The following is a 16,893-nucleotide window of genomic DNA, read 5'->3' on the forward strand; positions in this document are numbered from 1 at the left end:
ACAGTTGACACAGCAGTAGGGAAAGAGCTTTTTCATATTTTTCTCAAGTTTTCTAAATAAAAAAAAATGTGGAAAATATGGAAAAATTCAAGAAAGTTTAGTTCTTTTGTACAAATCTAATATAAAATTAAATTTTAAGCATGAAGTGACAAGCAATATCGTTATCGTCTAGAACCGTCAACTCCACCTCGATTTAATATTTCACAGTCTCTGTATCCGGCAACACATAGCAAGCATCCCGACAACTATATACCAATCAAGAACTAATTATCAGGCGAAAGATATTTAACCTGTCACATGCGGATATTCATCTGTTGTCGATAACGACGACAAAAATCATGACAAGCTCTGGGTAATATGGTCCTTAATATACAGTAAGATGCATTTTAAATAATTGAAGTACAAGATTTGAAATCAACAGATGAAAAATACTTTGATCGATTGAAGTAATACACCCGATAATAATACTGGTCACATGCTTGCCGTCTGTACCAGGCTAACAAAATCGGTTATCATGCAGATGTATATGTTGTTAAAGTTCGTCATAAAACCAAACTATCTAAAATAATCAAACAATCCGTATGACCAATGGGTGTTAGAATTGTGAACGAAAGTAAAATGGTTCGCTAAATGAAAGCAACTGCGCGGTAGAAATTATACATCCGTCATTCCGATGTTAAAAACTAAACAAGTGAGTCGTGTCACGTCTGTTTAACTAAATAGTTTCATTTTTAATTGTATTATTTCGAATTAATGAATTTCTTCCACGACTTCACACGACATTACCAGTTTATTATTATATTGCTAACCAATTTGCCCGAAGTGCAAACAAAATTCTCTCGTACGTATACAAAATACATTTTATCTCCTGCAAGCTGATATTTCATACATTACGCGTTTCTGCATATAAACACAAACACATACATAACCACAGCCTATACGATTGGATAATTCACACATAACCCACCTAGGGTAAATTTACTTTCCATCTACATATTTGAAAAAAAAAATCGCCGAACGGCGGAAGCGAACACGGGACCAGCAGCATATCAACCAAACATGCTGACCACTACGCCAACAAATCACATAACGCGATGCAATTGGTGTCGGTAGTGGTTCGTTAGTCACTTCTACATCGATCAAATGATCAGAGTAGTCGGAATGATGTGATTTGAACGAAATGTTGAGGTGGATAGTATATGTGTGTGAGTAAGTAAATAAAGGATTCTCTGTATGATGTTTTTTTTGTTGTGAATGCGTTTTAAAACAACATGCTTAATTAATTAATTTTAAATCCAAATTTTTGTGGTTATTTCGCTAATGTATGAAATATCAGCTTGCAGGAGATAAAACATTGTTCTACCTTGGTGTATATTTCTCGAATCACTTCTTATGTACAATTGTATATACACTCGCTGGCGCTCGTTATATACAATTGTACATACGAAGTTATTCTCGAAATATACACCAAGGTAGAAAATGTACTATTTCTGTATTACATATATAAACTGCAAACTTAATAATAAACTACGCACATATAACCAACGTAAATGAATTTACATCGAGCGTGAGCAAAGAACCACTCTCACTGTTAATCATAGTAGATGATTACTTTGGAAGATATAACATTTTTTCCTCGTCTTATATTTTTATTTAATTTTTTTTTTTCACTTATTGTTGCTGCGATTTACTTTCTTTCAGTTCTGATATTGGTTCGTAAAATTAATAATAATAATATGCTTCACAATACTCTTAATTTATGGCACTTAACCCGTAAATAAACACGGATGCTAAAAATAAATATGTATCTTGTACCGGAGCTCGTAAAGAGCGATATATAATTTCTCCAATGTCATAGAGACGTGCGTTTTTACCGTGCATATTAACAACGCAGAGGTGTTATTGTACAGTTTTTCAGCTTAAGTCAATAAATTAGCTTTCTTATGCGATTTTTGATTACAATGATACCGAACGAGTATAAGGTATGTCTTCGATGTGGCCGGTATATAAAAGGTAATACCGTGGAAAGAAAGTAAAATTTTATTTCATTTTATGTGGTTATGTGCAACAGATGAAGTAGCGCAATTTGTAAAACGTTCTGCTCGAAAACGACACCGTATGTCTACATTGTACAGCATCAATATCCACATTTATTACATGCAAAAAACGATTTTATTTCGTCAGATTTTTTATATATGAAAGAGAAACACAATTTTAAGTATAATGAAGAACTAGACTGTCATATGGCGAAATTTATGACGTGTCCTGTGATAGACGAGATTTCGTTTTGAAATAGGTCGAAACTGTGGAACTTTTCATAGGGCACAACATTCATGGAAGTTTATTTCAACTACCAGTCAGTGAATCAAATTAAAATCCAAGATGTTCTAAAAAAGGTCTAATAGATTTCGAGTGACTTCGGTTTGTATTTTCGTTAGGCACAGGGCAGGTCGTGGTATGGATTGCGTCACATGTACATAATGGTATCAAGAAATAATTCGCGTTTAACGAGATGCATGCGTATAATACGCCATTATGGGAGATGATCTTATATATACTGTTATTTAAGTGATGAGCTGTGGGTGTTGCACGCTAACACAACGAAATATTGAGGTGCTAGATTTTCTATTGAAACCTTTGAGTATCTTACACAAACGAAGTAACAGATTTATCCGTTTTTTAGATTTATTGACTACAGACAGATTCGTCCCGTTACTTTGTCCGACAGAACTGACTCGTAAGTTTTGTTATATCCAAAAAATAGAGAAGTCTTATCTGATCTTTGGAAGCTTCAAAACTGCATATCTAACCAATTTCACTGTATTTTAATATCGGAAAGACTTTCGCTGAATCTCTTTTCTTTAGAAGTTTAATTATTTTCAGTTCACTGAATTTTCATTGAAAAATATTTCAATACATCTGCACGCATAATGTCCAGCTTTATTGTCTTATTACACACTTTCTTTTTCGAAACATTTCGATAAGAGCAATCATTAAAATCTGTCACTTCTTCTGTTTACAGTACCATCAATTGTGTCTGTTTAAAGTACCATCAATTGTGTGATTGAGAATCTTTTACTTCATTAGTTTTGAATATCTATTTCGCTTGGAACACCCAAGCAGTGCCGCACGGTCACGCAGTATTAGAAGTGAGTGAGTGAGTGGGCTCTTTAGGTCATTAGTTTACGGAAAAAAAGACGCCAGATCAAAACCGATTAAAATGATAAGTTCAAAATATCTGCTACACACACACCCAATTCTGCATACTTAAGGTTCGTATCACCAACGCACTACTTTTATTGGTATTGTCAATTTATTCAAGAACGTTGACAATATAAAAATCAGCAGAAACTAATAATCAATAACCTTACACCTGACCATTGGGCAATTTATTAAACAAATTTCGTGTTCGAGATGTTATCACATCCAACATCAAAATATTGTCTCTACTGTGAGCTAATATCTTCTTCGCTGTTGTCGTTTTTATTTTTTGTAATAATTTTTGGTAGGTGGTAAGACGTTTCATTGAGTGCGTGTACGAAAATGCTTCACGTGAGAAGGATTTAAATTTGAACTTCATCTTGAACTGAATGTTGAATTACTTGGAACATTCAAGCAAAACGGCTTCGTTTTTAATAGAGCTTTTTCGGACTAAAAGTACGTTATACTGAAACACAGCAGTTAGTGCATTTGTTGATTTGTTCGAAGACGAGCAATTATTTCTATGTTGTCTCTGAAGGGGCACAATCAGCATTTGGGGTGACCAAACGTTTTTTTTTATGGTATGGAAATAGTGAGGACACACACCCCCCCTGAACAAAAATAAAGTTTTACCGAAAATGCACCCAAAAATTGATCGCTGTTCTGAATAGAGGGACCCTAGGGGAGTTCAAAACGATGGTCCGTTAAGCTGGACCAGATGCTTCCCCACACCCATACAACTAAGGAAAAAATTGTATGGGCTGGGGAAGCATCTGGTCCAGCTTAACGGACCATCGTTTTGAACTCCCCTAGGGTCCCTCTATTCAGAACAGCGATCAATTTTTGGGTGCATTTTCGGTAAAACTTTATTTTTGTTCAGGGCAGGTGTGGACACAGAACAAGAAGATGAACTACAAAATGGAAGGTGCAACAGTTTTGTTAATATCTTATTAAAATGATTCCGGAAAGACCAAGACCATTTACTTTGTACGCTTTCAAATCCTAATAACTTTCTGTCCTTAGTCCTGTAGTGCCATCTTGCTGAAGTAATAAATTATATAAGCTCGATGTGTATCACGCAAAAATTGTTTTTTTTATCTTCGTCGCGAAATGCGATGCAGTTTCTGCTAAAAATTATTCTCTTGAAATCTCTTCGACAATTTATGTGTGAGACGGGGACGGTGTTGAGGAATTTCGCGCCGTGTAATTCACAATAATCCACAAAGTGACATTTTCCTTATACAAAATGTGTCAGTTTGTCGATTATTGTGAATGACGCGGCGCGAAATTCCTAGCAGCCGACGGGGACATCATCTTGTTTTGTTATTTGCTCATATAATAAGGCATTAGTTGACAGAGAATTTGATAGTAGTTTGGTCAGGAACACTTTGCGATTCTGACTGGATGACTTACTTTACTATCTGTTACTAATTTCTCATTCTAAGTAATAAAAAAATGATCTGCTCAGATAAGAATTGGCTCTGTCTGGAATTCGTTCATATGTTATTCCGTTCCAATTTCATCTTCATTGCAGGTCCACAACAATTTCGTTGGGCTACTTAAAACAGATACGCAGCGATTCATTTTGTTCAAGTTAAATTCATTATCACGAAGATGTTAAAATTGACGTGAATTAGATTAGATATTGGTAGCGCAGGAAAACGTGATTTATTAATTAATAATCTATATGAAGCGATAGTTTAACGACCAACAATTGTATTATGAAGAGAAGAAAAAATGAAATTGAATTTTGTTTTCCCCGTTGTAAACGATAATTGAAAGAAATTGTTTGGTAATGTCAGAGAAAGTGAAAGAATTGATTTAGAAATTGCAAATTATTTTAATTATAAAATTATCAAGAGGAAAACACGTGTGTGCTGCAGGTGAAAAAAAGACAATCGGAGGAGATCGAATAAACATAGACAGAAATGAGTTTTTTGTACAACGTTTCATTCCACCGTTTGCATAATTCCAACCACCACATTTTTCGCTTCATCTTTACCACACTCGTTTTCTATAGATTTTATTACGAATTCCATACTTACCACGAGACGACACATTGACAAAACATTGAAAATAATTTTACAATCTAAAATAAATTACCCCACACTCTTGAGTGCTTCAGCTGCTGTATTGATCTTGTTACACTGGTGACGTCTTTCAGTCTAACTTTTATATAAACCGAATTGATTCATCAGCAAATAGCCAAGATGATGAATTTTAAATAACCCAATTGGTCTGGTCGGAGTTTCGTTGAAACTGGCATCAGTCATTAATTTACCGAAAAGAAAACAAACAAACAGCTAGTTTTCGTCGCACAGCAATTTCAAAATCAGTTCACAACTTCCTATTGATATAAAAATTCCGAAAGGTAATTTGTGTGTTTAATGGCTTCATTATGTTTTTGCTTCCAGTAAGAGTTCACTGTGGTATTTATACAACGCTATATCACGATATAGAAGTCTGTTTAAATCGCGACTACCTCGGTTAGTCATGCAAACATAAAAAGGCGTCATATATGTGTCGTGTGTTTCTTGCAACCTGTTCGTTTGTCACTCGACCAGAAAAAATATGTTAAATTTATATCCGCTGAACGATGCACGAGATATCCATTATCTATTTTTTGTAAAAGACAAAAGAATTTCAATGATACGATTGGTTATATAACTAAAACCTTTCCACAGCAGTGGAAAATGCATTTCCATTCCATTGATCGGAGTTATGTGTTAAATTTCATTTTCTCTTTTCATGTTTTACTTGACAAAAGCATTTTGATGTGAGTGTCTCCTTGGGGAATTTTTATAAAACATATTTACGACGTCAGTACTCGTTTCACTTTCTCATACATTTGATTCGTAAGAAACGTTTTGTGTAGTTCCGGATATCCTTAAATGAATCCGGTTCAAAACGTTAATTTAAATTTCTCTTTATTAATCAAAAATAATTAAAATCATTTTCATCCGAAAAAATATTCGTACAACACATGTCCTACATATGTTCTTCAAGTTACACACCAGTACCTGTTCTGATCGTTTACGAGAAGACGAAAAAAAAACTTCTTTCATAAATGAAAAAAAAAAAACATTTTTTTGTATTTAACCAAAAAGAAATAATAATAAGAAGCAACAACCGAAAAAGTTGATCGTGAGATTTTGTGCATCGTACATTTTCACTTTTTGGGGCATAATTTCATATAATTGCCCAAACACGACCGAAGAAAAAGTAAAAATATTTCGCCTCATCAATAATGTTTTGTATGAATGAACAATTATGGGTTTATATAGCCGGGGCCATACAAATCCGAGAAAGAAGTGATGAAGACAAAAAAAAATAAACTTACACCAACAACAAAACAACTTCGGTTTTACATTACTTTTTTTTGAATCCATGAGATTTAATTTGTTTCATCTTGTGCGTTATTCTTCAATTAATCGAAAAATGAAACAGGAAGTGAATTAAAAAAAAAAATATGTGAAAGGTAGAGTGAGTATATAAAAGAATACATTGGACTCACATATATAAGAAGAAAAAAAAATCCATCGTCCATCCTACACTCATATACTATGTATTAAGTCGTCTTCAAACAACAAAGTGAAAACGAATTGAACTCATCGTAAGTGAATATATCTAAGCGAACAGAATTAATTATATACAAAGTCATGGTCAAACAAATTATTATGGGAAACAGTGATGAAACATTTGACTTAGATATTTTTGTTTAAGCTGCACATGATGTCGGACAGCGTTGAGAAAAGCTTACATCGAAAATTTATTTGTGAGCTTATGAAAAAGCTTTATCATCGAGTTCAAATCACTTTTTGATTTGGACTGTGCCAAATTGATTTAGTGTTGATCAAAGCTCTAACACCGAACAGATTGTGGATATTCTTGAGCTTATTGAAAAGCTTTAGCGCTTACAGCTTAATCACCTAGCCAGATTTCTGAGTAAAGTTCGAAAACGCAGTTACTCCGTTTAGGCTTCCATTTACTGCACAATGATGGAAAACAAAATGAGCTTTTATTGTTTGATCGTAAATGGAGTACTAAACGAAATAGGTGGGCAAAGATCCTAACATAGTCCTTTTCATTTAATAAAAACAACGATTTCTTGTAAATACCGTTTGCATTCCGATTTAAGCATTTCGAGCTTTTCCTTAAACAGGTACATAATTGGTCGTTTATTGAGAACAAACTAGATGGCGCTGTGATAAGCTCATGAATTCGCACATTTAGTGCTCTTGAACTTCTGACGTATCTCGCAGAAAAGCTTTCGATTGTTAGATATCTTTTATAGAGCAGTTTTCAAAACTTTAAATTATCATTGGTGATTGCTCTATGTTTGTGTTACCGACCAATTAGATTTTAACAAATAATTACCCGAACAAATCTTCAAGTTTAAAGCTTAAAAAGGAATTTCTTTGCCACTTGGCGCTTGAAGATCTCGAAGTGATGCTTTATTGAACTATTTCAAAAAGCACATCGAAAGATGTATCTAATGATCTATCAGATTGAAACAGTGAGCGGCCGAAACAACTCGATATTTTTGTCCCCAATGATATCAGTCAGATATCGTTGAACACATTCGTTCAAAAAAATCAGAACGATCTACGCACCAACACCAACAAACATCTCATAAAAACATTGATATATCGAGGAACGAGTACAATAAAAAAATTTCACCTGTCTGTTCGCCAACGAACAATTATTCTGGTTTCCCAAAAAAGAGAAAGACCAAACTTAACGATGGACCTTGCTTGGTCACTGACCTACTGTTCCACATAAAAATTAAAAGATTTTCGACCAAAAAAAATATGAGAAGAAGTAGAAGAAGACGACGAAAAAAGTATAATAAAATGTCTAAAAAAAATAACTAAAATAAAAACATATTTCTTGTTCATTTCTTCTTTCTTTTGAGGAAAAAAAATTGTTATTACAAAATTAAATATACGTGGCAATGGCGTGTGTGTTCGCAATTTATTCAAAATCAATACGCTGATCATAAATATTATTGTCAGTTGAGAAAAAGGTGTGTATTGTAAGTATATTGTATATTGTATCCATACATATATAAATATATGGACAGCCTCTCTTTAAGCAATGTGTATAACTGAACGAATAATAACACAGTAAAAATGTAGGAAATTGTTGAGTTACATTACGACAATGTTTCGATAAAAATAAATTATCGCTGGGTAACCAAACTCCTTTTGATATGTGTGCTTGATGGCTATTCGCTTTTGGTTCACGATCATGATCGTTCATTATCAAGATCATTGAATGAATTTTTTTAAATATTTTTTTTTTCTTTTCGTCAAACAAGTCGAACGGGTATACAATAAATATGGTATATGTAAGTATAAATATATAGATATAATGTCTGAATAAGCTCAGTCATGTGTGTTATAATGTGCGTTAATTGAAGAAATATTTTTACATTTTTTTTTCTTCTTTCTTCAAATCTTGAGAATGAGAATGCATATAGATATAGGTATTAACATATTTTAGGTAGAGTATAAAGCATGCATGTAGGTTTTTGGGTCAAATTCATAAAAATAATAAATAAATTGAATTGGAAAATGCAATGTGCTCCGATCCAATTTATCTATCCTTTTTTGGGATAATGTTTTCTTCTCGTTTTTCTGTTCGGTTTCTTTTATTAAAAAAAATGATTTTGAATTAAAATTTCAATTCAGCGCATCATCATTGCACCATTACAATTTCATTCGATTCTAAGCAGCTAAATAAATAGAATAAATTAAATAAATTATTAGGAATCTACAAACTAAAGAACCGAAACGATTTTTTTCTCTCGTTTGGTCACCCTAATCGCTTTTTTCTGTTTTCATTTTCTTTTCCCTCCACACCCCATCAAGCAAACATTTTCTGATATCTTTGGTAAACAATATCATGATTCTTCAGATATGCATTCTCGTCAACATCTCGCCTTCTTCGGTGATGGTAATCGCTTTGGTGCGCTTTTACGTAATGCACTTCTGGCTCACTTTTGTGATCAGATTCGGTAAGTTTTTTCAAACCGATAATTGCTGTTAACACCAGAGCCATGGTAGCTACACCCAATGCTTTGGCAGCCAGGACACCCACAGCACCGATACCAATTGCGGCCAACATTTTCTTCATCATGATGGCGGCAAGTAAAACGGCGCTGAGTCCACCTTTGTCTTTCTTACGGGCCTCTGAAATTTAACGGAAAAAAAGATTTGTTGAAAGTTGTTGGTTTGGACAGTAGAAAAAAAATTCAACAAAATGATGAGTCTATCCGATAGCCAGAGAATGACTGACATCCCGGATATTTGAGATAAATTTCAAGCAATTTGACTCGAACTTGAACTGCAGCTTTAATAAAATCGCAATTAATCGACGAAGAAGGACTGTATGCTCTACAAGACTGAAGTCGTTTACAGATCTATTTGTTAGGTCGTAGTGTAGTGTTGGGTCTGTTTCACATAGAAAGTACAACCGCAAGAAAGAGAAAAATGCCAATTTCAAAACAAAATCTAATTATGGATCGATCAATCAAGGCGAATTGTCTGGGGATGTTATGTAGAGATCGGTTCAAACTAACAAATGCCGTTACATGAAATTCTTCGCCTGGAATCGCTTTTGTTCGAATCGAAATGAGATTGAAATTTGACGACTGACGACGCCAGAATTTATTCTTATTTTGTGATGACCGAAAGTACAATCAAATTATCCAAAGGATTGAGAGGTTCAAAGTATAAATTACAAAAGCAAATAAAATTCGGCAAAAACCTTACATTGAACCGATTTTTGTTTACATTATTCCAACGGAACATTTCTGTGTGAACGAAGGTTAAAAAAAACTCAATTGATCAAAAGAGCGTTGAAACGCGAACTACTCAATGTAATTGTACAGAAAAAATTGATATAGTTCCGTAAGCGCACCAGTTCATCCATGACTATGCAACACAATCCATTTCTCGTCAATAACATTTTTAAGAATAAAATCTTCAACATATAACTAGCCTTTTTATAGACAAATTTCTGTAGTTCCACACACTTCTTCGAAACATCTTTTGATTTTGGTATTGGTGCTTGGACAGTTTAAACAAAATTTTCAAATTCTTCGTAACCATCAGGTGCTAACATATATTTTTCACCTGTATGCAGACTTTCGCAATTTTAAAAAAATTTATGAAGTCGGCTATTTTATCACACCAACCAATGGTATAATTTACGGCGCTTTAAAATTATTATTTTTATTTTTGAATTTTCATGATTTTAACGGTCGGCATTAATAACGGTTTGAATAAATTGAAGATTTGATATAGAGAAACACGGAGATTTTCTATTGTAAAAAAAGATTTCGAACGAAAGCTACTTACAAAAGCTACTTACAAAAGCTACTTAAATATTGAAGGAAAGAGCAGGTGCTGGTCAACTATAGTATCTACACAAATAGCATCTGTGACACTTTAATTGATTTAAATTTCTTTTCAATCATTTAACTTATATAACAGAAACAGCTCATCGGCTGATATAGAAAGCGACGACAACATTATCAGTTGAGATCCAGCTATTGTTCTCCTACAGAACATATTTTATGATAAAATTGTCGACATGATAGATTTGTCATCAAACACTAACTAGGAGATAAATTACACAAATGAAGTAATAGATTTATTGATTCGTATGCAATGCGCCGTTTCTAAACAGTTCACACATTAGATTCCAGATCACACCTCTCGGCACTGTGCATTTTATTTTCCGGAAAAAAAATTGAAACTCACCGAATTTATCATTTCCACCATAAACTTCGGTCATTGTTTTATTAACAAGTCGATCGAATTCAACGTTCAAATTTTCCGTCAAATATTTTGCCACTCGATCTAAATATCCGGTGTTATCACTACGCTTTTCCCGATGATGGTCCTCCAATGCAACGACACTGTCACCATTAAATCCATCGGCAACAACAGGTGCTAATCCATCGGTAACATATCCACTTTCCACACAACACAATACCGTCAACACAATGGCGACAATAAAACTGAGTTCCCGTAAGCAAATCATTTTTGTTTTCTTTCGTTGGTTCGATTAAATAAAATTTAAATTTTCTTTTTATAAATTTTTGTATACTTTTTGACAAATCTGTTGAATTGAACTTGGCAGTGATACAAATCAAACAAGAATAACAAATTTCTCAAACGACTCTCTGCTTATATATAAAATAGACTTCGATAAAAAGTGAATTTGTATCACATTGTTCTTATTATATGACCAACAAAAAAAAGTTTTTTTTTTTCTTCATCTCCAAATGTATATCATTAATAGTGACCAACAATAACAAATTATTGGAGCGGCATGCCATAGCAAATTAACCGTGACAATTTAAAACTGCACTTCATCATTTTTATTTGTGAATATATATTTTGAAGATTTAAATTAGGCAATGGCAAGTGATAGAATTTTTTCTTTTCGGTTTTTTCTTTTTCTTCTTAAATTTAATTCGCATTTCTCTTTTGAGCAATTGCTCGGAATATAGTTAATTATTTAAATTTTAATCGAATGGATTTTTCATATCTCTTATAATTCCTCCGATACACATCTATATCACCATGACCATATAGTAAAAGTATATTGTGATTCCAAACAAATTAATGTGTACTGAGATGGTTCATGTAAAAAGTGACGTTATTTCACATTTTTGTTTTGAGACAAAAAAAACTGCTCTAGATTATATTTCCACTCACAAAAAAAAACTATGAAAATTCCCAAGAATATACTGCCACTCCTTCATTAGTTGTCGAAAAAAAAATTCACGTTCAAGTAGCATCGAAACACCATAGAATTACATTATATGAAAATTGTCCCATAAACGTTTTTTATTTCAAACATCACATGGCATGTGTGTAGCATATATATACCTCTACATTATCGCACACGTATATTCGCAATTGAGGTAAGAAAAAAATTGAATTTGTTGTTATTATTATTAATATATTACACCCATATCAGCAAGTGATGAACACAGGAGAAAAAAAATTAATTTCACCGTAATCATGTATGAGATCTAATAAAGATAGACGACAAGAAGGCGTTTCACGTTATATAGAGAGGATTATTTAATTACTTTTGGACTCGGAGAGGCTAGTGAATTTTTAGCGATAAATTGAATTGAATTTTCGTCTAATTGACTCCGTTAAGTTAAAACCAACCAACAAAAAAATTCATGAATAAAAACGACGTTCTTTTATAAATATACTTACTGTACCATGAGGTAGTTTAGATTAGAAATAATAAAAAAAAACGAAAATTTAAATTTAATAAATTCAATTTTACTGTCCAATTTGATTGATTGTTTTGTGTCTTAGCTCCACTTTTGGAATTTTTTTTACGCTAATCTAATTTAAATATTTTACCGGAAGAAGAATTCTTTGATAACTCTTGGATCTTGTTTGTTTAGTGAACTACTTGTCAGAAGATCTTTAGGAACCCCAAGACCAAAAAAGGACATATTATCGCGATTTTGATTCACTCAGAATTGAACGTTTTTCTAATTTTTCAGAGTTAATCTGCTCCCATGCCAGATGGTACTATTCCACGTTTTTCTTTCACTTTATAACATTGGAGTTGCACTAATCTAATCGAATAAAAAAAGCTTTTGGAAGTCCGTTGAGATTTGCTCGAGTTGTCAAGACAAACGTTCTTTCGACAATAACTTCGGATTGTTAGACCAATATAGCCTATCAGCGATCTTAACCTAAGAAATATCATTGTACGTCGTTTTTCGGAATCCTTTTAGAATTACTCTAGCTATGGTATTATCAATGAATCCACAAATTGTGACAAACGTTTTCATACATTTAAAGTTAATCGTCATAGTAGTGGTACTTTTGTGACGAACATTTTCGAGTGATTTTATACAAAGTGTTTAGATAAGACTGGAAGCCTAATGACATGAATGAAGACCAAAGCGTAGGGATGGGAGGCGTTCAAAATTATCGATAATATCAATCGAAAGAAATTATCGATAATTGATTAATCATATCGTTATCGATAATTTAATAATTATCGATAATTATCAAAATATCGAAATTCGATAATTATCAAAATATCGATATTTTGATATTTATCTGAAAATTCATGATAATATACCGATATATCGGAATATATCGATAAATATCGGATTTTCGGACCGAAATATCGATATATCGAATTATCGATATCTTGATAATTATCAAAATATCAATAATTATCGATTATCGATATTTTTTTGATAATTTTCGATAAAAAAAGTCGATAATTATCGATTATCGATAATTGATAATTATCGATAATCATTTTCATTATCGCCCATGCCTACCAAAGCGGAGCTGATCATCATTTGTTAACTACATCCGCGACAGAAATTAGGCAAAAGCTCCGGCTGGTATTTTTATATGGTAAAAGGTATGTGAAAACAAATGAAGTAAAAGATTTTGTACTAGGAGACACCAACAAAAGAAGTAGAAGATTCAACGAAATCATCGTGGAATATACATTTGTAAAAGAACGTTAATCAAACACTACAAATTACAGATCATCTGAGCTGAACGGCAGGGATATAAAACAGCGATCACCTTATGTTTCATGAATAAAAATTTAATCGATAAATTGCAGAAGTCCCATTTTCAATCCGTCCTACTTCGCCTATGTTTCTGCAAGTGGACAATCCAATATAAGATTTTGTTAAATCGTCCAATACCAAAGACCAGCTATCATTTTTTTTTTACAAATTACAAATTACAACTCTCGTTTTTCTGTACGCTTAGTACTTTCACCCTACACCGCCGTACGTAACAAGTTTACCATGATTAAAAATGTGTGGAAATGTGATTAAAAAACGTTAAATGTAACAATTTTTTACACGATAACTTGTAAATCTCAAATGTTTTTTTTATCTGTTGAAGTATTGAAATTCTCAGGTTAAGTTTTAAAATGGGTGGTATCGGTTCATCCATTTGGGAGTAGTTCTCAAAAGAAGCCTTTTCTAGTCTTTGTTAACACGATAGCTTGGGTAATTCTGAACCAATTAAAAAACATAGCTAACGCCGACCCGTACGAAACACCTATTCGTATCAAAAGCCTTTACTGTGAAACTCTTCATTTCTTTTACTTCATTCTCTACTGAAAAGCTATTCGCCCTTTAAAATCACTTACATTTTCTTTCTTTGCCTTGTTAGCATATACAAATAAATTGCCGGAGGCAATATAGACAGCCCCGTACGAAGCCAACTTTCATGAATTCCTATTTAAACAGCTATATACCGCTATATTTACATATAAATAAACATTTCACAGATGAATATGCTGTAATATAGCTCTATATGCCTGTATATAGCTCAATATAGCTGTATATGGGTATATATAGATGTCCATACATGGAATGCCTGAAACACCCCACACACATAACAAATTATTTCCATGCTAACAGAAACTCTCTAAGTACCATTTTTCCCAAGATATATCACTTTTAATAAAATCCAATATGGCCGCCAGCAGCCATTTTGTTAGAAGACCGGAAATTTTACCGACGCTTTACATTCGTTAATATATTTCAAACAAAAAAAAATCATGAAATTCGGTCAAAATTTACTCGCGATATTGACAAAATACTCCACGTTCACTGTACGGCCGAGTAGCCAGATAAGAGCTCACTCCAAGAGACCTAGCTCACGCTCCGGAGAACATAATTTCAAAAACTTTTTTTTCCCTGATTGGTACGATCAATACCTATCTAATAAAGCTAATACAGACGAAATATGTTGAAATTTGGCTTACCTACAAGCAAAAACTGCTTGCCGCCCTGTGCCTGTTACCTTTTATTTGACGTATCACTTACAAGTGTAACGTTTGAATGTCCGGAGATATCTTCGAAAAACCGTAAAGCACTTATTGGGCCACAGCTCGGGAAGGGTCGATCCAAAATCACTCATCTTCGAACTTAGCCTGTCTTTTGACATTACCAAACGGGAAAAAAAAGAATTTTCAAAATCGGATGCGTTTTACTCAAGTTATCGTGCAGACGGACAGACGGACAGACGGACATTTTTTTTCACTGATTTGGCATCTCTAGACAACCACAATAGGTTTCCCCTTACTCAGGGAGTCCAATTCGACGTGTTACGGACGTATGCGTAAACGCATAAGACCCCAGTACTTCGTACGGGTCTAAAAATAGTTTGGTGGAGAATGGAATTCCCGAGATTAGGTTCCGAGATAGATTATGTTGGTCTAACGATCTAGCTGTTGTTGCTAACCGAATTTTCGTATCTATTTCAATAGTATAATATTTCTTGTGATTTTGCCTTGTAAACGAATAAATAGAACAAAAATTAACGAGTGTGAAGTTTGCGGCCAGAGCGAAGCGAGCTTAAGCTTTATTGAAAACATACGCCATTTTTTACCGGGTCATTTTATAAACAACGTTTCGAAGATTTTCAGTGAAACTAAACAGAATTAAATTGTTAATGAGATATTTAGACCTTTCTAGTAGTTACTTCTTCCAAATATGCCTTTGTGGTCATCAAAATTACGTTTCATTGAAATAAACCAATAAATCATTAGCAATACAAATACTATTGAGAAGTTCAGCCAGTTAAGCGATCTGACGTACCCAACAGAGGTGGAACCTAGGGATGTGATACGTTATAAAGGGATTTTTCGGAAACGGAGAAAGCTTCTGAAAATATCTCATATTTTGGTCGTTTCTTATTGCAGTTTATGTAACCAAACAAGGAATATTTGTGTTAGTAGTTGATATACGACCGATATGTATAAAAAAAACGTTAAATTTCCTCATCATCATAAAAGCTAACATTGTGACGTTCCTCAACATTTCCTCAACATCTGCCACTTGTGACGCAATTTTTTCTAAAATTTTCTTTCTTAAATTTTTAGGGTCAATTTTTTGTTGATAAATTTTCGCCACAGAAAGCGTCACCCTCAGCGATATCAGTTATTTTGTAAGTAGAAACAGGGACTTGCGTCACAATTTTACCTTTTAGGGTTTTCTTGCGGATGGTAGTATAAAGCTAACATTGTGAATGTAATATTTATAAACAGTTTAAATGTTCGATATGCAAGCATAAACTTGTTTTGGAATCACTCAAAATCCTCAGATCATTTTAATTGGATATTCCTTCGTTATCCTATTTAACCATTTCTTAAAATCAATTCTAATTATGTTCCTTATAAAGTTCAAGCTGAAATCAACTTACAGTCAAGGTCACTACAATTTAGACATTGATTTGTTTGAGATATATTTTCAGCTGGTTCACTCACACAAACGTCTCTACGGGTGAAATAGTACAACGGGCGTGGTACTATTATGAAAACACTGACTTCCAGGGATTATTTGGGATTATTTTGAAGTCGGTGACCCCTCGGATAAAACCGTTTAAAGACTTATGAGTAGACGGCTTTTGTATGAGTGGACCAGCTGAAAAACAGTTGAAGCAAATTCATATCTATATTTCACTACCATTTAATGTATCTACTTACCACTTTTACATTCCCTAATTTCCCTAATTGTACTAATACTTACAAAGTTTTTGATTTGTCAGCGCTGTCGAATGATTTCATTAACCTTGTCATTGTTTATTTACTTTGGAGAGTATCTGCAAAACCGATTCTCATATTCACATATAATATTCATTTTCTAAAAATTTC

The 16,893-nt window shown here is 33.3% G+C and overlaps 1 protein-coding gene across 1 annotated transcript; it reads right to left on the minus strand.

The window, feature by feature from the left end:
• Nucleotides 1-8,852: 8,852 nt before the first annotated feature.
• On the minus strand, nucleotides 8,853-11,376 carry LOC119069280. The gene is made up of 2 exons (XM_037173342.1): nucleotides 10,971-11,376; nucleotides 8,853-9,395 (listed from the first exon to the last, which is right to left on the minus strand). The coding sequence occupies exons 1-2, from the start codon at nucleotides 11,251-11,253 to the stop codon at nucleotides 9,070-9,072; spliced, it is 609 nt and encodes a 202-aa protein (XP_037029237.1). The 5' UTR covers nucleotides 11,254-11,376; the 3' UTR covers nucleotides 8,853-9,069.
• Between the last annotated feature and the right edge of the window lie 5,517 nt (nucleotides 11,377-16,893).

This window comes from Bradysia coprophila, assembly GCF_014529535.1.
Source record: "Bradysia coprophila strain Holo2 chromosome X unlocalized genomic scaffold, BU_Bcop_v1 contig_26, whole genome shotgun sequence".
In the NCBI taxonomy this organism is placed as follows: domain Eukaryota; kingdom Metazoa; phylum Arthropoda; class Insecta; order Diptera; family Sciaridae; genus Bradysia; species Bradysia coprophila.

Coding starts and splice junctions, on each gene's coding strand:
- LOC119069280 (XM_037173342.1), bottom strand. CDS start 11,253: ATGATTTGCTTACGGGAACTCAGTTTTATTGTCGCCATTGTGTTGACG. Junction 9,396..10,970: donor TGGTGGAAATGATAAATTCG/GTGAGTTTCAAT, acceptor GTTAAATTTCAG/AGGCCCGTAAGAAAGACAAA.